The following is a 21,273-nucleotide window of genomic DNA, read 5'->3' on the forward strand; positions in this document are numbered from 1 at the left end:
GCTTTATTCTGTGTGTCTAAGGTTTTTCCACACTCAAGACTCTGGTATACATAATCTGGCTTATTTTTAGTTCAAAGACATCTTAGGGATGAGACTAGAATTCCAAGTGAGGTTCAAATTTGCAGTAACACTAGTGGCACAAGTACACAACTTGGGGCTGCCAAGAGTGGATCTTTAAAATGTCTTAGAGCTGTTGAGTAACACTACCAACTCCTTATTTTATAAAGGAATCAAGTGAGACACAGAAAAATTTAGTTTCTTCTCAGTATGTGACTTATATTTCAAGATGCAGTTCAGCCATCCACTCAGAAGTCTTCCCTGACCATTCTCCACTGTCATCAACACCAAATATTTACTGAGTGTCTGTTACATGCCAGTCCCTGTTCTAGGTACTTGGGATTCACCAGTATACAATGGAGACAAAAATCGCTGCCCTGGAGCAGCTTACATTCTAGCACGGGAAACAGGCTACAAACAGTGAGTATAATATATGTTGAAGGCAGCGAGTTCTGGAGAAGAACAAACAGGGTCATGGGGATCAGGAGTAGGCATTCCCTGAATGGGAGCTGGTTGAGTTTGTGATTTTTAAATAGTTGAGTAGACCTCATTGAGAAGGTGACAGTTGGCACAAACTTAAAGGAGGTGAGGAAGTTACCCATGAAAGGACCTGGGGAAGAGTATGCCAGGTAGGGGGACCACACATGCAAATGCTCTTGGGCAGAACCATGCTTGCCTGTGGTGAGCTCAAGAAACAGTGAGCAAGCCAAAGGGGACCTCAGAGGTGGAGGGGAACTGGTCATGCAGAGCACTCAGGACAACCATAGGGGCTTTGGCCACTGCAGAGTTCTAGCAGAAGAGTGTGTCTAAGTCAAAACATAGAGACAACCATCTGAAATTAACACATTTTATTTGAAAAGAAAGAATCGCAACTTGGGACGTACATGCAGACTAGATGGTTTTCGGTATGTCTGCAGAACAAAAAGACACTTAGAGGTTTTATTTTTAAAAGAGAAACATTATGTTTTGCTCTCAGAAAGTTCATTGGCACTAGTAAGGTTTTGACAAGCTGATAAGTTTTGATTGATAAGTGACAGCAATGGGTCAAACTATTCTTAGAGTTTCAGGAGATTGTTTTAGTATCTATAGATATGACTGGTTTCAAATTATAGCAGGTAGCGTCAGCAGCCAGGCTTGCAGAGAATTATATTCTTGGAGCAATGTTTCATGTCCTGAGTGCTTTTCCTTTGCCCTCTCAAATCTGTTTTAATTGGGTATAACAAGAATGACCCAAATGGTATGATCAACTTTCACAAGTGACATGATTAAACTTTTTCTGATTTCAAAGGTCTGGCTGCTGTGTTGAGAAGAGAACGTGGTGGACATATATAGAAACATGGAAACCTGATAGGGCTAATGCAATAACTCAGAGAAGAGGTGATGGCAGCTTAGACCTGTTGGTAGCAATAGAGTCGTAAGAGGTGATTTCATTCTGGCTATGTTTTAAAAATAGAACTGACAGGATTAACTGAGAGATTGGATGGATTTTAAGTGAAAGAATGTCTCTGAGGGTTTTGTTTTATTTTCCCAAACTACAATGATGAGGATTTTTTTAAGTCCAAGCAACATACTTACACACATATTCCAACTCATCACATTGTGTCACAGTTTTTTTTCTATCTCTTTTACTTTGTGCTGAGGGCAGACCTTGTGCTGTACATTCCCAATGCCTACTGGAGCATTCAATAAATATTTGTTGAGTAAATGAACATTAAATGTGGCAGATGTGAATTCACATTGGACCCAACACTGTCCTTATCATCTCCCTCCTAAGATACCTTTTACCTCAAGTATGAAAGTCCATTTGCTGATCTCTGCAGAGAGCCTGAATCAGGTCCCCAATCTAAGAGTTCAGGCTCCACTTGCTAACCTTTCTTTCAGGGCTTTATTCATTTTATATTACTGTGAGTGATATTGTGATTATATATATATATATATATATATATATATATATATACATATTTGTTCTTCATTCCTGTTTCCTGGCATACAGCTCCTAAAATCCTTGGAATCTCCAGAGTAATTGATAAGAATGCCTTTTGTATGCTAATGAGATAACTGGAGGCCCCTAGGATGGGGACTAGCAACAGGAAAGACCAGGGCATGATTAAACTTTCAGCCCTACTTCCCAGCTTCCAGGGAGGAGAAAGGACCCGAAGGTTAATTTGATCACCAATGGCCAATGATGTAATCAGCCATGCCTATGTAATGAAGCTTCCTTAAAAACACAAAAGGATTGAGTTTGAATGAGCTTCTGGATAGCTAAACATGTGGAAGTTCCCGGAGGGTGGTGGTCCTTAACTGCATATGGAAGCTCCATGCCCTTTTCTATATGCCTTACATTATCCATCTCTTCCACCTGCCTGTTTAACTATATCCTTTGTAATATCCTTTATAATAAGTGGGTAAAAGCAAGTAAAGCGTTTCTCTGAGTTCTGTGGGCCTCTCTAGAAAATTAATCAAAGCTGAGGAGGAGTTTGTGGGAATTCCTGATTTATAGCCAGTTCTTCAGAAGTATGGGTGACAACCTATTTGTGATTGGCACTGGAAGTAGGAGGAAGTCTTGTGGGACCAAGCCCTAAACCTGTGGGACCTGATTCTATATCTAGGTAGGTAAGTGTCAAAATTTAATTGAATTAGAAGACACCCAGCTATTGTCTGCTGCAGAATTGATTGGTGTATAGGAAAAAGGTCTCCCTGATCCCAACTCTGGTGTCAGAGTGTTGAATGTATTGTTTGGTGACCAGAGGTAGTCTGTATTGAGAGTTAAAGTGGGGAAAATGTCAGTTTTTCCCCATATCTTATACCGTGCAACAGATCACCATAATCATAGCCACTTAAAACAATACACATTTATTATCTCACATTTTCCATGGGTCAAGAATCCAAGCACAATTAAGTTGGGTCCTCTGTTATAATCTCACAAGACTGCAATCAAGGAGCAAGGCTGTGTTTTCATATGGAGGCTCAAATGGGAAATAATATGCTTTCAAGCTCATTCAGATTGTGGGCAATGTTAATTTCCTTGTGGTTTTAGGACTAAGGGTTTCAGATTTTTGCTGGTTGTTGGCTGGAGGCCTTTCCTAGAGGCCACTGCAGTTCTTTGTTCTGTGAGTTTCTCCAGCATGTCCACTTCATCAAGCTACAGGAGACTCTTTAACTTGCTAAGAAATTTTATATACATAGTGATATGGTTTGGCTATGTCCCCACCCAAATCTTGAATTGTAGCTCCCCAAATTCCCACATGTCATGGAAGGGACCCAGAGGGAGGTAATTGAATCATGAGGGTGGGTCTTTCCCGTGTTGTTCTTGCGATAGTGAATATGTCTCACAAGATCTGATGGTCTATTTAAGGGGAGTTCCCCTGCACAGGCTCTCTTGCCTGCTGCTGTGTAAGATGTGTCTTTGCTCCTCCTTTGACTTTTGCCATGATTGTGAGGCCTCCCTAGTTACATGAAACTGTGAGTCAATTAAACTTCCTTTCTTTGTAAATTACCCAGTCTCAGGTTTGTCTTTATTAGCAGTGTGAGAACAGATTAATATACATAGTAATCACAGGAGTGACATCATCATCACCTTTGCTTTATTATATTAGTTAGAAGCAAGTCACAGGTCCCACTCACCCTCAAGGGGAGGGGATTACTCAAAGGGCTGAACGCCAGGAGGTGGAAGTCATGGTGGGTGGGGGGTGTCAAAATTACTTTTATCATTAGAAATGTGTTTGTTTGTTTCTTATCCCAACAATTTTGACTCTATGTTAGTTCCGGGACGGCATGACGTCCTGACCTGTGCTGTCCAATATGGTAACCAGTGGTCCCAGGCATGGTTAGTGTGTCTGAAGAACTGAGTTTTTAATTTTTAAAACATTTTAATGAATTTAAATTTAATCTAAAAACTGGTCCTCCATTCAGTTATTGGAAAAATATTTGTGTGTTTAGAACAGCTTGTATATGAATCTACTTTTTCAGCTATACATTTTATGAAATCTAGACACTGACAAGTGTCTCCATTGCAAATTCGTTCAAATTGAGATGTGCTGTTAACTGTAAAATATACACCAGGTTTCAAAAACTTGGCATGAAGAAAGAAAGCTTCTCCTTAATAATTTAAAAAAGAGTTACATGTGGAAATAACATCCTGTATATATTGGGATAAGTAAATATATTATTAAAAACAATTTAATGTTTTTGTTTTTATTTTTTTAAAAAACAGGTTACCAGAAAATTTAAAGTTACACAAATGGCTAGCATTCTATTGCCGAAAGAAAATAGCGGTGAAGAGCTTAGAGTTGGGTTAGCAAGGCACGCCCCCAATGGTTAGCTAAAGATGTATGGCATCAACGAGAAATGTTGTGGGGGCTCAGGAGAGGGGAAGGTGGGGTCATCCACGGTCTGAGAAAGTCTTCAATTGAAGGCGAGACAGACGAGACTATTAGCGAGTGTCGAGAGAACCAACGTCTCGCTGGCTGCGCTGGGAATGCCCCACGACCTTGGCCTCGTTTTCGCTCCGCGCCCCGCCCTTGAACGCGCGGCGCCTTTTGACCCCGCCGCCGCGCCGTAGACCGCGCGCACGCCGGTGGCTGCCATGGCGGATGTGTCCGAAAGGACGCTGCAGTTGTCAGTGCTAGTAGCCTTCGCCTCCGGAGTACTCCTGGGCTGGCAGGCGAACCGACTGCGGAGGCGCTACTTGGACTGGAGGAAACGGAGGCTGCAGGACAAGCTGGCGGCGACGCAGAAGAAGCTGGACCTGGCCTGAGACTCCGCGCCTTCCGCCTCATTCGATCCCTCGCTTGGCCACCTTGCCATGTCCGCGCGGGAGCTCCTGCCAGAGCCAGGCTTGCCACACAGTCCCCGCCTGCCGTGGCGGGCTCTTCCCGGAGTGTTGGTGAGCAGTACACATAGTGACACTGCAAAGGGAGACTTTGGGGTCGGACAGATACCATAGTATCAACTCTGGTCAGGTCGCAGAAGATGACTTGTTCTCACAGACACCAGAAGGTGGAAGAAGTTTTGTCTTCCCTAATAACTTGTTCTTTGGTGTCTTAGTTTAGTTCACTGGGTGTTTAATGAGAATGTCTCACCAACGTGCCATGTCGCTTACCCCGACATTAAACATCAGTATGGAAAATACTGGAAAGAACAAATGAAAAAAGGAACCAGGGAGGTGATCTTGCCACCCCCAGTTCTTTTCAGTAACATCCTTGTTAGCGCATCTTCGCCTTGGTGATTGTAAACTCCAAACTGAATTCTTAGGTTTTTGGCAGCCTAGTAAACTGGAAAGAGCAGTGGCCTGGAAGTCAGGAACCTTGCATCCAGTCTTAGCATTTTCAGAAGAGCTGTGCATCATAAGTTTTCAGGACCTCAGTTTTCTTGTCTTTAACACCAGATCTTATGGTTCATGGTTTAATACCGCAGCACAATTTGAAGTTACAGATCGTGTATTTCTAATTTTTTTCTCTTTTCTGTTTCCAACAGCTTGATAAAAATGGATATAGCCTACTGGAAAGAAATGACTTCTTCTTGCACTTTATGAATCAGTTTTATTTTTGAAATAAAAAAATTAAACATCTTTGAAGCTTTTTTTTTTTTTTTTTAAATAAGGGGAAGTATGTTTTCATGGAATTTACTGCATCAAGATATCTGCATTTTCAAAACTGACTTGCTAGTGTTTTTGAGCAGATGAATTACGTAACTTGTGCCCCTTCTTTTGTACAAGCACAGAGCAGACTCAGCTATGGGATCATTAAGGGTTCTTTTACCGAACTCGTTGGAAAGTAAGGGGATGTGTAAACGTAACTGAGGTAAGGGTGCTGTCTGTAAGACCTTTGAACTTCCAAGAGTAACAGTGTAGTCTCTGGCCCTGCTCAGGCCTGTAATCCCAGCACTTTGGGAGGTTGACGTGGGAAGATCACTTGAGCCCAGAATTTGGCAACATAGAGAGACTTAGGCTCTGCAAATAACTTACAAATTAGCTGGCTGTGGTGGTGCACACCTGTGGGCCCAGCTAATTTGTAATCCAGAGGCTGAGACAGGAGGATCACCTGAGTCTAGGAGGTCAAGGTTGCAGTGAGCCATGATCTCACCACTACAATCCAGCCTGGGTGACAGAGCGAGACCCTGTCTCAACCCAAAACAAAACAGTGTATTCCAAGTACAGAGTATAAGTTTGGTTTTTTTGTTTGTTTGTTTGTTTTGTTTTTGAGACAGTGTTTTGCTCCTGTTGCCCAGGCTGGAGTGCTGTGGCTCAATCTCAGTTCACTGTAACCTCTGCCTCCTGGGTTCAAGTGATTCTTCTGCCTCAGCATCCCAAGTAGCTGGGACTACAGGCATGTGCCACCATGCCCAGCTAATTTTTGTATTTTTAGTTGAAACGGGGTTTTACCATGTTGGTCAGGCTGGTCTTGAACACCTGACCTTAGGTGATCCATACCCTCAGCCTCTCGAAGTGCTGGGATTGCAGGCATGAGCCACTGTGCTTGGTCAGTGTATAATTTTTTATTGGGAAAATTCTCTTATATGTCATTATGGGATACACATGTGAAGGAGAAACCCTCCTGAACAGAGCTTAGTGATAAATCCTACCTATATATAAAAATCAAGAGTGAGTGCCTGGTTCTTTTGATTTGTAGGGAGTGTTTCTAGAACACCACCCTTGCTCATTCCTACAAAGATTAAAATTTCATGTCTCAACTCCATGTTAACATAGGAAAGTTGTTTCCACATGAAGCACCTCCCCATTTTACTGGAGCTATTATGCCTTATTCCAACTTTGTTTTCATTCTGTGAATGTGGTAGTCAAGGACTGAAATGTTGGTTCGTAGAGCTCAGTCCTATCTGGGCTGCAGTTTGCTGAAGCTTCCTGGTGACCGCTTCTCGTTGAGGCTCCAAGAGCTGAGACTGAGGCAAGGTAGGTTCCTTGAGGGACATCTTACCCCCAAATAAGCATGTGGGTGGTGACTGGCCTAATTCTGTTTGGCCCCATTCTTGTGCGATGTTCCTGGTGTACCTGGTCCTTCTAATGTTGATTCTTTCTCATTACTTATGTGCACTATCCTGACATAGTCATGCCCCTCTCCTGTCTCTTCTCTAGGTATACCTGCTTCTGGGCATGTGCTACTTCTGACTCCTGTCTATGTCATTACGAGATCTCTAGCCACTCTGTGCCACTCCTAATTTTCTAGTTTTCTGCTTACTACCTTTTTATACTGTGACTGTACTCCCCAGTTCTGTAGTGGGCAGTTACCTTTAACGTTACCTCTGTACCTTTTCTACCTTTGCTCTACTTAAACATGGTAGTCTCCCCCCCCCCCCCCCCGCCAAAAAAAAATACTATGGAGACAGTACTTCTCTTTTAGCTACAACTGGAAATGGAAAGTTGGGAGCCAGGAGTCAGTGGCAGTCATAACTTGAAAATGACACACTGTTGACTACATATTCCCCCACCTCCATTTGTCACTGCCATTTACTCATGACATCTACCTGTCTTGGCCCACTTTTACTTCCCTACCCTGCCTCCTTTTCTCCCCGCAAATGGGGTTCCCAGACCACCTGCTCTATCCCACATTGCTTCAGCCATACTCTGGACCTTGTCATCAGCAGGCATGAGCTATATTACATTGTACTTGGTCTGTTTAGTCTCAGGAGCTACACCCACCTCATTAGGACAGCTGACATCCTCTGTATCTCCTATAGAACTGCCCACTCTGGAAACTATTAGCTGTGTTACTCTTCCAGTTTACCTCATAAGGCATCCTGGGCTCCCTAGTCAGATTAGACTCCATCCTTGCTTGTACATTGCCGTCACCATTGAACTTTAAAGAAAGACTTCACCTTTCTTACTTGGCTCACTACAAATGGGTTCTACCGTGACGGTAATGTGTCTCATTTTTTAGCACCCGAGTTCCTTAAACTCCCAGTTTACTTGATACCTTTCATTCCTAGTAGATCAACCATATGAGAAGTTAAAGACCATTAGCTGGGAATTCCTTGGTCTTTCTCAATAGTTTTGTCTAGGGCAGTGGTTTTCAACAGGGCTGCCCATTATAATCATCTGGGGAGTTTTAAAAATACTAATTCTTGCATGCCACTCTCCAGACATTTTGATTCATTTCATTTGTAATATGGACTGGGTTTTAGAATTTTTAAAGCTCTCCAGGTGATTGAGATGCTCAGGTGAGGTTGAAAACTGCTTTTGAAGCTCTGTCTCATTAGGTTTCCTTTACCAGGAGAGAAGACACTCAGGCCCCTTCCAAGGTTGTCTCTTTGGCTTCTGCAGAATTCTGCATCTCCCTCAGGACCTTCCTTCTTCTCCAGTACCTCATCTCTTTCTGGCATCTGCAGTCTTGCCCTGCTTTCTATTTATAAATGCACATTGTCTTTTTTTTTTTTTCTTGAGACGGAGTCTCACTGTGTCCCCTAGGCTGGAGTGCAGTGGTGTAATGTCAGTTCACTGCACCCTCTGCCTCTTAGGTTCAAGCGATTCTTGTGCCTTAGCCTCCCTGAATAGCTGGGATTACAGGCACCTGCCACCATGCCTGGGTATCAAATGCACAGATTTTGACTTAAAATTTCTTTTAGTTGATGCTGTCATTGGCCAATTAGAAGTGGTTCACTGTCACCTTCTTTCCAAATATTTTGCCCATTGGCCTGCTGTGATCTGCCCTCTGCACCTTCCAGAAACATTGATATCTACGGCTCTGAATTCTCACATTTTACCTCAAGAGTATATGATGCGGCCACTTTCTCCCTTGAAATTCTCCTTCCTTTGCTTCTGTAATACAAAAGTTTATTGAGTTTCCAAACTACTACTATTGCTGCCTTTCTCAAGTTCCTCAAACTTTCGTCCTTGGTTCTCTGCTCTGTCCTCTCCTGTGACTACCCTAGCCACTCTCTTGGCTTAACTAGCACATCCAAGCAGACCGCCCTCCATCTGATTCTTTTCTTCAATTCCAGCTTTACTCTTTCAGCTGTCTAGTGGACATATTCAATGCATGACCTTACTTTAGAACTCAGTGTATTTAATCATAAGCTGTTCATTTGGCAGGGAATTCTGTACACCAGGTAGCATTTCTGTGGTAAGTGGTTGATATAATTTTCATGTTTCTAGTCTATTACTGTAGCTTGGAAGCTCTTTGAGAGCAGTGTTAAACATCTTGTACCACAGGCCCAAACAGTGCCTTGCACTAAGGTGCTCGTATATATTTGTCATTTTTATTTGAGGTAGATTCTTTTCTTTCTTTCTTTTTTTTTTTTTTTTGAGACAGAGTCTTACTCTGTTGCCCAGGCTGGAGTGCAGTGGCTCGATCTCAGCTTACTGCAATCTCCACCTCCCAGGTTCAAGCGATTCTCTTGCCCCAGCCTCTTGAGTAGCTGGGTTACAGGCACATTCCACCATGCCTGGTACCTGGCTACCTCTGTATTTTTGATAGAGATGAGGTTTCACCATGTTGGTCAGGCTGGTCTTGAACTCCTGGCCTCGGGTGATCTACCACCCTCAGCTTCCCAAAGTGCTGGGATTACAGGTGTGAGCCACTGGGCCTGGCCTGGATTTTCTTTTAAGTGCCTGAAACTGCAAACCTTCTCTCTTCTCTTTGCTATAATCTTTTTGTTGATTCTAAGTCATCTGTTCCACTGCTTCCGTCTACATTATGAGTCTCTTGGAAGCTGTTAAATTCTTTTTCAGTATCTCCTGTGAGGAAGCAATACAAAATTGTTATTCATTTTAACACACTGATATAAATCATGATGAGTTTTATGAAATAGCTTGTTCTCACGAGAAACATTGGCCATGGTTTGCTTTAGTTTCTTTTGGCTACCTTACTGCAGACCTCTCTTGTTTTAGGTTATGTTGGTTTTTATAATGGCATCAAGGTATAACTACAGAGGAGCAATGACTAGTATTAATGTGACTGTCCTGAAATTACAGTCATTAGTGAAAAATCATTAGCTGAGTAATCACATCCTTTTTAGCACAGTGAATACCTAAGTGGCACTTCTCAAACCCTAATGTGCACATGAAACACTGGGGTATTGTTAAAATGTAGATAATGATTCTCTAGGACTGTGGTGTGGCCTGAGAATGTGCATTTCGAACAAGCTCCCAGGTGATGCTGATGCTGATCCAGGAATTGCAAGTAATGAATACTTGTAACTGGGACAATATGGTGCAGAAATGTATAAAGTCAAACATTTTCACACCTGAGGTGAATGAGTAATACACTCTTTTTTACCCTTCCTCATTGTTCACCTATTTGCACATATTTAGGGGGGTTTATTAGTTTATTTTTACCAACATAGAATTAAACTGTATCCATGATGCTGTAACTTTTCCATCTAAAATATGGAAATCCCTAAAAATAAGTAGATACAGAATAATTTTTTTCTAATCTATAGACAGTGAAAATGAGAATTTCATAGTAGCTGATTTTTAGAGTAACTTTTCTTTGTTTTGCTCATCTCATCACCTGTAATTATTGATTTAATAATCCACTTAAAATATTTTATAGCATTTATTTTCTCATTTGTTATAAACATTTTTAATGGAAATCCTGTGTTTGGCTATGTAAGTGAACATTAATTGTCATGAGCCATAATAGGGAAATTAATTCAAAATAAGACATGAATTACAACAAAACAGACAATAGCAAATCTTGCCAAGGATATAAGGAACAAAAACTCATATACTGCTGATAGGGTATAAATTAGTACAACCATTTTGGGAAACCAGGCAGCATCTACTAAAACTGACATATAACATGCCCTATGACTCAGCAGTGGTATACATGTGTTTGCCAGATTTGCACCAGGATGTTCTTAGCAGCACTATACTAACCCTAAGCTAGAAACTGCCCACTTACCCAGCAACAGTAGAATCAATGAATATGTTAGGATATATCATATGTGAAATATCAGCCATTAGAATGAACAGACTACAGCCACACAATATAGATGCATCTCACAAATGTGATGTTTAAAGGACAGGAGGAGCCAGCGCACACCGCATAATTTCATTATATAGTACAAAAAAAGGCAGTATAAGTTTGTGCTCTTAGGATATTGTCTACCATTGATATGTGGTGGGGAAGTGAGATGGTTGGGAGTTTCGGGGGGTGGGGGTAGGCAGACTAGAAACATAGGATGACTATTAGTGGGCAGATAAATGTTCTGTTTCATAATCTGGGTGCTGTTATGAGGTAGAGGGTTTTCAGAGCTGCACAATTAAGTCTGTACACTTTGTATATATTATACTTGAAAAAAGAACATAAATGATAGTTCAGCCTGGCCTGTGATCATGCTGAAGAACATTCATTTATATTAATGGGGTCCATCATTTGAAGGTGAGCTCCAATCATTATCATTCTTATTCAAGTCCTATTTTGGTGTAGTAGTTTGGGAATTAGATTCATGGGATGCAATCCCATATGGGGAAACATGACAACCTTACTGAGAGTTGATGTAAACTGGGAATGAGAACTAATAATTTGCTCATAGATTTGTTGTAGAACAGACAGAATTACTATCCTTACAGAATTCGGAATGGACAACGTGCAATATTAGAACGCAATGGAACTTCAGTAGACTAAATGGCAAATAATTGAAAGCTGCCTTTTGAAGTGAGAGTATGCAACAGAACCATGTATCCCACAGGAAAGCTATACTTGCAGTTAATGTAAGAGTTTAAGATGCTCCAATTGTATCTTAAGATAAGCTTACAAAATTGGTATCAGAAAGCAAATGCCGTAAAACAGTACCCCAGCAAGAAGGTGGTGGTATTACTGATGTATTGTGAGGAATGTAGTTTCAGACGCTGGGGGACGTTCCCCTATCCTTAGGAATTGGCGAGGAAAAATGACTCCCCCGGCCGTGACCTGCGTGGTGGCGTGGAATGCCCACCACAAGAAACCATTTTGACACTTCCCGAGACCTGCCCGGACGGGGCGGGGCTGGGAGGCGGGCGCACGGCGATGGCGTCACCTTCCGGCGCCGCCGCTTGGTTTCCCTGGCAACTGGCGCGGTCGGGGTTAGGGAGATGCTTGCGAGGCGGCAGCGCGATCCTCTCCAGGCCCTGAGGCGCCGCAATCAGGAGCTGAAGCAACAGGTAGGATCAGGCTGTGTAGAGGGGCCTGGGGCGCGCACTACGCCTTCCTCACCGTGTCCCACCTAATCCTGGGAGCTTGCCCCCAACCCACTTACCTTCCCAGGTTGTAACGCTCCCTTACGCCTTAGCATTCCAGCACAAAACCCGGCCTCAAACCCCTCCTGCTCCCAACTCAACCGCCAGCCAACGGCGAAACCTCCCAAAATTAGTGAATATCAACTAAGCGCCCCTTCCTCCAATCGTCACTCCCACCTAACACCTCAGCATCCTACCCGAACAACTCAATAACTCATCTCCCAGTCTAAACATATCAGTAACCATTTCCAATCCAACTCTGAGGCCAGCTCCTCTTCTCCATTTTCCAAGCCCATTTCCTTTGAGCCTTCTTCAAGTGGAGATTATTATTGCCTCCATGAACTCAAGTGAAATAGGTGTCAAGGAATAGCCTTAATATGCAAGAACATTAAGATCTGACAAATGAGCAGAGGAGGTGAATGAGAGAAGAAATACAAGTAACTCAAACGAGGAATGTTAACTTCAAAGATAATCAAGTAATTGCAAAGGACATAAGGTATCACAAAAAGTTTTAAAAATCACAACAGTCGGTCTTGAGGAAGGTGTGATGAAGCAGGCATACTCACTGCTCCCGTGTATAAGGTGCCTGTACAGCCTTCGAGGAAAGCAGCTTAACAAGGTATAGCATACATGTATGCACTTAGGCTCAAAAATTACATTTCCAGGGATCTGCTATATATAATAATTAGAAAGTAGGACAGAGATTGATGTATAAAAATATTCACATTGTTATAATTTGGATACAATTTAAATGATCAGTAATAGGGAAATGGAGAAATAATTTATGATGATATAATACTGTGATTATAATTTTTGTTAAAGGGTGTTTTAATGTGTTAAATATTTGTGACAAAATGTCAAGTTAAAAAAAGAATACAAATGGAATGTACAGTGTTTCAATGACTTTTTTCTATATATAATATACACAGAACAACCAAAAGGAAACATGCTGATATGGTATTTCTGTGTGACGGGATGCTGATGATTATTATGATTTTCTCTTTTCTTTGTTATATTTATAAAATTTTTAGGCCAGATGTGGTGGCTCATGCCAGTAGTACCAGCTACTTGGGAGGCTGAGACAGGAGGATCACCTCAGCCCAGGAGTTCAAGACTAGCCTGGGCAACATAGCAAGACTTGGTCTCAAAAAAAAAAAAAATAACTTTTTAAAAATACATGGAATATTTATTGAAAATAAGAAAAAAGTAAATAACCGGTGGGTTTATTTTCTGACATTTTTATTTTACTTTATTAATTTTAATTTTTTTCATGTGATTTATTACCAAGTAGTTTTTCACTGAGTAAAATTATTTTATAATCTTGGGCCGGTAAGAGATTCACTGATGCTCATATTTTGTCCATTTTTGTTCTCTTGTTTAAAAAGTAAAAAGGATTTGGGAGTTAAATATTTAGGTGACTATATTGGAATTAGAGTGGTGCAACAGAAGCTCAATACTCTTCTGGTAGAAATATAAAATAAAACTTGACGGGGCATTGACTTATGCTGAACTTTAGTGGACTCTTAATATGGTTCTGTGTTTTATTTTATTTTTAAATTTCAACTTTTATTTTAGAGTCGGGTTATATGTGGAGGTCTGTCACATGGGAACAGTGTGTGATGCTGAGTTTTAGGGTACAGATGAGCCTGTCACACAAGCAGTGAGCATAGCACCCAATAGGCAGTCTTTCAGCCTTTATTCCTCTTCCTTCCACCCCACTCCATCTGTTCCCAGTGTTCATTACTCCCATCTTTATGTACATGTGTACTCGATGTTCAACTCCCATTTACAAGTGAGAACATGTGGTATTTGGTTTTCTGTTCCTATGTTAATTCACTTAGGACAGTGGCCTCCAGCTTCATCCATGTTACTGCAAAGGACATTATTTCATTCTTTTTTTATGGCTGCATAGTATTCCATGGTGTATATGTACCACATTTTCTTTATCCAGTCTACCATTAGTGGGTATCTAGGTTGATTCCATGTCTTTGCTATTGTGAGTAGTGCTGCAGGGAACATACACGTGCATATGACATTTTGGTGGAATTACTTATTTTTCTTTGAATATATACCCAGGAATGGGATTGTTGAGTCAAATGGTCGTTCTATTTTAAGTTCTTTGGGAAATCTCCAAACTGCTTTCCACAGTGGCTGAACTAATTTTCATTCCCACTGATAGTGTATACGTGTCCTCTCTTCTTGTCAGCCTCACCAGAATCTGTCATGTCATTTCTTGATTTTTTAATAATAGCCATTTTGACCAGTGTGAGATGGTATTTCATTGAAGTTTTAATTTGCATTTCTCTGATGATCAGTCATGACGAGCTAATTTTAAATTTAGTGTGACATGAGGAGAACCAGGAAAAGTTTTAGAAGGAAACCATAAAAATGATTATTAAAACAAACTATTACAAAGATTATTTTCCCTGGAGAAATTTTGGCTCTGGAGGCTTTTGATACCTTGACTGTCTGGAAAGTGTATTTTTATAGTATTAGCTAATTCTTCCCGGTCTTCACAGAGGACACCTGAAGCAGAAAATGGAACAGATTTTCTATTCAGTGTCCATAGGACAAGTAATCAGCAGCCCCTCTGGGTCATGCCTGTGATGACTGGCTCTGTCACTAGGTGTGTGAATTTTGTAAATAACACTCGGATGCCAAATTGCAAGAGTAGAGAAGAAACTAGTGGAATTTTCTCTTTTTTTTCATCCACTTTATGTTCTCTATGTAACCTATAGAAAACAGACAAAAGAAGTATGTGCTTTTTTGGTTAGTATATTGACAAAGTTACATGTAGTGCTAGTAAACTTAAACTCCTAAGTCAAGATAAACAAAATCATAGTACATTCAATACAATAGATACCACTCAGTAATAAAAAGGAATGAACTAATGGTACACACAGCAATATGGAAGTATCTCAAAAACATGCTTTCTGGAAAGGTTACACAAGAGTGCTTACTATATGAGTTCATTTATATAAAATTTCAAGAGCAGGCAAAACTAATTTACATTGGAAGACATATCGAAACAGGTTTGTCTCTGGAGGAATGGGGTGGGGATTTACTGGCAAGGGCATGAGGGAACTTACTATGGTTACACAGATGTATGCATTTGTCAAAACTCAGCAAATGTATGCCTCATCTTTGTGCATTTCACTATATGCATATTTTACATCAACTATTGAACTAGTTAGTGACACCCATAGTACATTATTTAGGGAGAAATGTATTGATAACTGTAACTTATTTTGAAATGCATAAGATGGATTGATGGATAGATAAGTAAATATAGTAAAATGTTAATGTTTTTTCTAGGTAGTGGGCATATGAGTATTCATGGTAAAATTTTTAAAACTTTGTTGTATGTCTAAAAGTGTTCATTGTAAAATATTGGATAAGAAGAGAATTTTTCTTTCCTAAGGCAATATGGTATTTAACAATGTGATATCTTAAATGGTCTCCATAGGTTGATAGTTTGCTTTCTGAGAACCAACTGAAAGAAGCTCTAGAACCCAATAAAAGACAAGATATTTATCAAAGGTAAAGTATGCTAAATTATATAAGCTTTCCAGGAACTACATTTACATTTCAATGAATGGGATTTAAGGCATAGAGATTGATCCTTTGGAATCAAATGGAAGAATCAGATAGTGTTATAACTTGAATCTAGAAGAAACCAACCTAAACCTGATGGTTGTGGACTTGCTGTTGTGACAGCAACTATAAAAACTGCTTAGTGTAAACATAGGTGACTTGGGCAGGATTACCCTGAATCCTTGACCTATGTAGCCCAGATCCTGTGACCTGGTCAGAAACCTCTGTCTAGAAGCAGTTAGTCCTTGATTGGGATGTTGACTTTAACTCCTATGAGAAGACAAAACTGTTTTCTAGGTGGGTGCTTTTGTTTTGTATTTGTTTTTACTAAAAAAAAAAAAAAAAAAAAAAATCCCTGGGAGAGTTTAAAATTAAGTAGACATGAAATAAATCAAATTTAGACTATTAATTTATAATATTTGTATTAAGTAGTTTAGGAAGGACATCATTAAGATAATCTTTGTTTTTGAGATATTTAAAGATTTTATAAAATTCCAAAGAACATGAGATTCATTCTGTTAATTTAAGTGAACTGTAATTGTTTGGAAAAGTTTTACTTAAGTCAGGCATACAGAGTGCTTAAAGGCAAAACAAATAAATTTTGAAATGTTAAGTGAATTTAATTTATAATTATTAGTAGGATTCTTTGAGGGATTTAGTTTAAGTTGAATTAACAGTAATGAAATAAAAGCAAAGGGCCGGGCGCGGTGGCTCATGCCTGTAATCCTAGTACTTTAGAAGGCCGAGGTGGGTGGATCACCTGAGGTCAGGAGTTTAAGACCAGCCTGGCCAACATGGTGAAACCACATCTTTAAAAAAAAAAAAAGAATAAAGAGAAAAGCAAAGGTTATTGTGTTTGCTTTACTAGATTTAAAAATAGAATAAGATGTATAGACTGAATTTGAAGTCCCAGGGAAAACTAGGTTTTAAAATTTTATGTTAGTAAACTAAAAATAATAATTATTATTGTTTTCTTTTTTGAGACCGAGTCTCACTCTGTAACCCAGGCTGGAGAGCAGTGGAACAGTCTTGGCTCACTGCAATCTCCTCCTCCCAGGTTCAAGCGATTCTCCTGCCTCAGGCTCCTGAGTAACTGGGATTACTGGCATGTGCCACCACACCTGTCTAATTTTTGTATTTTGAGTAGAGTTGGGATTTCACCATGTTGCCCAGGCTGGTCTTGAACTCCTGACCTCAACTGATCCCCCAGCCTTGGCCTCCCAAAATTCTGGGATTATAGACGTGAGCCACTGTGCTCAGCCTAATAATTATTTTTAAGCCCAAGTAACTATAGTCTTCCCTGTGCATGAAAAGATAATCGTTGCTGTCATTTAAAAACTCACTTTGACATTTGCATGTCTGAAAATGTCATTTAGGTGTCATTTTTATCTGCTCAACACTCTGAGGTTTTTCAGTTTGAAAACTCATGTCTCATGAACTCTGGAAGATTTTATTTTACAAAAAGATTATTTCATTACTTCCGTTTGTCTGTTTCTTCCTGAAACACGTTTGAGTCAGGTATTGAATATCCTGGTCTGATCCTCTAGATCCCATAGCTTTCTGATAATAGTTTTTGTTTCTTTGTCTGTTTGTTTACACCTGGGAGGTGTTTTTTTGGGGGGGGTGAGGAGGGGTGCCACTCTGTTGTCCAGGCTGTAGTACAGTGGCACAATCATGGCTCACTGCAACTTCTGCCTCCCAGGCTAAAGAGAGATGCCCCTCTCCCCTGCCATGAGCTACCATGCTGGCAGTTCTCTTGACTTTAACACTTTTCTTTATTATCTATTTCAACAGCCATATTGTTTTATTTCAGCAGTCATACTGTTTTTTTTTTTTTTGAGATGGAGTCTCACTATGTTGCCCAGGCTGGAATGCAATGGCGCGATCTTGGCTCACTGCAACCTCTGCCTCCTGGGTTCAAGCAATTCTCCTGCGTCAGCCTACTGAATAGTTGGGATTATAGGCACATGCCACCACACCCAGCTAATTTTTTTGTATTTTTAGTAGAGATGGGTTTCATCATGTTGACCAGGCTGGCCTCGAACTCCTGACCCCAGGTGATCCACCTGCCTTGGCCTCCAAAAGTGCTGGAATTACAGGTGTGAGCCACTGTGCCTGGCTAGCAGTCACATTGTTAATTTACAAGTGTTTTCTCTTGTTCCTGAATTGTTCTTGTTTCATGGCATCATGTTCTTGTTTTCATTTTGATTGCCTTCTTACTACTTCCATGACTAGGAAACTTTTTTTTCTTAAGTTCTCTTCTGTTCTCTGAATTGTCTTTGTTTTCTCTGGGTTCTGATTCTTTTAAATTGGTTAATTAATTAATTTATCTGTGGTTATTCTTAAATTTTACCTTTCATGTTGCTGGTTTTCTTTATTAGGTCTGACTTATCTATCATCACTTAAGAATGAAGGACTAGGTTGATTATTACAGAGAACTCTCATGGGTTCTTTCCTGCTAGTACTACCCCCTGAATAAGAATGAAGTTCTGTACATTGACAGGACTTTTCAGAGGCTGGGAAGTAGCTTTTAGTCTGAGGAGCCCCCAATGCCAGAATAGGGTGGGCTTTAACCCTGGTGTATGAGAAACTTCTTTAGCAGCCATGATTCTCTTCAGGTCATTTGTTAATTGTTTTTGTTTGTTGTTTTTTGTTTTTAGGGAAGAATCCCCTGGTAAGGAGGGAGAGCAGAGAAGGGAAAGGGGAGCTAACTGGCTCAGGTTTTCTGTAAATAGACTTTTAAAAGTCATAAGACTTATTATAAAAGAGCCCCAACTAAGTCTAAACTTAATCAGTATCATTACTCTTCCCTTGAATAAAATGAAGACCTTAGATTGCTTTAACATTTATTTCCCTCTTCAAAGCTTAGATGTATGCGTATAATTTAATTTACACAATATAACACAATATTATATAATGTATAAAGTAAACCCCAGCCACTGTGCATGTCTTTTCATCTGCAAAATTTCATAATGTATCCCTCTATGATTTAGTTTAGTTAACCTTTGATACTTTATGTCTGCTGACTCAAGTCCTGGAGTTTTCTGCCTGGCAGATTATCTCCCTCTTATGCCTGTGTGGCATCTTCCTCACTTTACAGGAGAACATGCTTCCAGCCTTTTTCCATGGAGCAGAAATTTATTGAAATCTCTTGCTGGCTAGTTGTCCCTCTTTCATTCTTTTCAGTGTTCAGGGTTTGCTACCAAATGTAATCATTTTTTGTGGGGTTTCAGTAGGCAGTGAAGATGAATGTGTGCTTAGTTTGTATCCTGAACCAGGAGTCTTAAAATATCAACTGTTTGAGGATTTTAACAATTACATAGTTATAAAGAAAGTAATTGTAATAAATAATTTATTTTCTTGGTACATTATATTGAAATAGTTTTTCACTCTGGCCTTTAAGTGAAATTTCTAAGTTTTAGTAAAGATTTTTTTGGTCAAGTAATATGACAGATGTCAAAATAAATTGCTTTACTGTTAGTCTCATTTGACAAAACCTTGCAGCTAGGTTCTCTCAGGGTGGCTTCATGGCCTATGATATCCTCAAAGACCAGCCCTTGCTGTTGTTCCACTCTGCCATCCTTTGCTTGTTGGTGATGTCTCTCTTTACGGTTACAAAGTCCATACCCTCAGTATCTAAGAGCAGATGTGGGAGGGATTCTTTTCATGCCTGGTAAGGGAGAATAAAATGAGAGGCAATCCCAACATATTTGTTTTGTGTTACACTGGCAGCCCTGGGTCCCCTGCCCACCTTAGAGGCTGAGAACATAGGTGCCAATGGGAAGCTGACTGCGCAAAGACGAAGGGTGGGCGAGGGGCTTTTGGGGAGGTCACTGGCAGGGGCAGCCCCAGTTTGATGTTTCCCCTTCTCCTTTTCTACCCCTTTGACAAAGGACTTTTGTTCCCATTAAAAATTTATTTATGTATTATTATTATTATTTTTTTTTTCTTCAACTTTTAAAAAGTTCAGGAATACATGTATAGCATGCACAGGTTTGTTACATAGGTAAACATATACCATGCTAGTTTGCTGCACAGACCATCCTGTCACCTAGTTGTTAAGCCCAGCATCCATTAACTATTATTCCTGATGCTCTCCCTCCCCCAGTACCTCCCTTCTATAGGCCTGGGTGTATGTTGTTTCCCCCCATATGTCCATGTGTTCTCATCATTCAGCTCCCACTTGTAAGTTAGAACATGTGGAGTTTGGTTTCCTGTCTCTGCATTAGTTTTGCTGAAGATAATGGCTTCCAGCTCTATCCATGTCCCTGCAAAGGACATGATCTTGTGCCTTTTTATGGCCACATAGTATTCCATGGTGTATATATACCACATTTTCTTTATAGAGTGTATTATTGATGTGCATTTAGGTTGATTCTGTGTCTTTGCTATTGTGAAATAGTGCTGCAGTGAACATATGTGTGCATGTGTCTTTTTTGGTAGAACAATTTATATTCCTTTGGATATATACTCAGTAATGGGATTGCTGGGTCAAATAGTGTTTCTGCCTCTAGGTCTTTGAGGAGTCACCACACTGTCTTCCACAGTGGTTGAACTAATTTACACTCCCACCAACAGTGTATAAGTGTTTCTTTTTCTCTGCAATCTTGCCAGCATCTGTTTTTTGACTTTTTAATAATCACCATTCTGACTAGCATGAGATGGTGTTTCATTGTGATTTTGATGAGCTTTTATTCATGTTTCTTGGCTGCATGTGTGTCTCTTGAGAAGTGTTGATTCATGTTCTTTATTCACTTTTTAATGGAGTTGTTTCTTTTTTCTGATAAATTTGCTTATTTGTAGACTCTGGATATTATACCTTCATCAGATGGATAGATTGCAAATATTTTCTCCCATTCTTTAGGTTTTCTGTCTACTCTGATGATAGTTTCTGTTGCTGTGCAGAAGCTTTTTAGTTTGATGAGATTCTATTTATCAATTTTTGCTTTTGTGGCAATTGCTTTTGGGTTTTTTTGTCATGAAATATTTGCCTGTGCCTATGTCCTGAATAGTATTGCTTGGATTTTTTTCTAGAGTTTTTATAATTTTGGTTTTTGCATGCAAGTCCTTAATCCATCTTGGGTTAATTTTTGTGTATTGCGTATGTAAGGGGTTCTAGTTTCAGTTTCCTGCATATAGCTAACCAGCTCTTCCAGCACCATGTATTAAATAGGGAGTCCTTTCCCCATTGCTTGTTTTTGTCAGGTTTGTCAAAGATTAGATGGTTGTAGGTGTGCAGTGTTCTTTTTGAGTTCTCTGTTCTGTTCTATTGGTCTATAGGTCTGTTCTTATACCAGTACCATGCTGTTTTAGTTACTGTGGACTTGTAGTATAGTTCGAAGTCAGGTACTGTGATGCCTCCCACTTTGTTCTTTTTTGCTTAGGATTGTGTTGGCTATTTGGGCTCTTTTTTGGGTCCATATACATTTTAAAATAGTTTTTTTAATTCT

The 21,273-nt window shown here is 40.1% G+C and overlaps 2 protein-coding genes across 7 annotated transcripts in view; both read left to right on the forward strand.

Moving 5' to 3' along the window:
• Window positions 1-298: 298 nt before the first annotated feature.
• Window positions 299-5,626, forward strand: MTLN (mitoregulin). 2 transcript variants are annotated; one of them, XM_037727194.1, is made up of 3 exons: window positions 299-477; window positions 1,346-1,471; window positions 4,271-4,641. In XM_037727194.1, exons 1-3 carry the CDS (start codon window positions 371-373, stop codon window positions 4,353-4,355), a joined length of 318 nt encoding a protein of 105 aa, XP_037583122.1. In that variant the 5' UTR covers window positions 299-370; the 3' UTR covers window positions 4,356-4,641. The 2 variants fall into 2 exon arrangements, with proteins under 2 accessions (XP_037583122.1, XP_037583123.1); XM_037727195.1 differs by lacking the exons at window positions 299-477; window positions 1,346-1,471 and adding an exon at window positions 5,533-5,626 and having other exon boundaries at window positions 4,602-4,942.
• A 6,374-nt stretch (window positions 5,627-12,000) lies between these two features.
• NPHP1 (nephrocystin 1) overlaps window positions 12,001-21,273 on the forward strand; it is a 77,400-nt gene continuing 68,127 nt past the window's right edge. For all 5 annotated transcript variants that reach the window (XM_017496682.2, XM_017496684.2, XM_017549853.1 and 2 more), the window contains exons 1-2: window positions 12,001-12,154; window positions 15,696-15,769. In XM_017496682.2, the coding sequence (XP_017352171.1) occupies window positions 12,086-12,154; window positions 15,696-15,769 (143 nt within the window). In that variant the 5' untranslated portion in view covers window positions 12,001-12,085. The remainder of the gene's footprint in view (window positions 12,155-15,695; window positions 15,770-21,273) is intronic.

The sequence above is a fragment of the Cebus imitator genome, unplaced genomic scaffold (genome assembly GCF_001604975.1).
Source record: "Cebus imitator isolate Cc_AM_T3 unplaced genomic scaffold, Cebus_imitator-1.0 Scaffold222, whole genome shotgun sequence".
NCBI classification, from domain to species: Eukaryota; Metazoa; Chordata; class Mammalia; order Primates; family Cebidae; genus Cebus; species Cebus imitator.

Excerpts from the sequence above, each read along its gene's own strand:
- MTLN (XM_037727194.1), top strand. The coding sequence starts at position 371 with ATGCCAGTCCCTGTTCTAGGTACTTGGGATTCACCAGTATACAATGGA. Across the intron at positions 478-1,345 it reads CGGGAAACAGGCTACAAACA|GTCTGGCTGCTGTGTTGAGA; the intron begins GTGAGTATAATA and ends CTGATTTCAAAG. Across the intron at positions 1,472-4,270 it reads CTGTTGGTAGCAATAGAGTC|GTTACCAGAAAATTTAAAGT; the intron begins GTAAGAGGTGAT and ends TTTAAAAAACAG.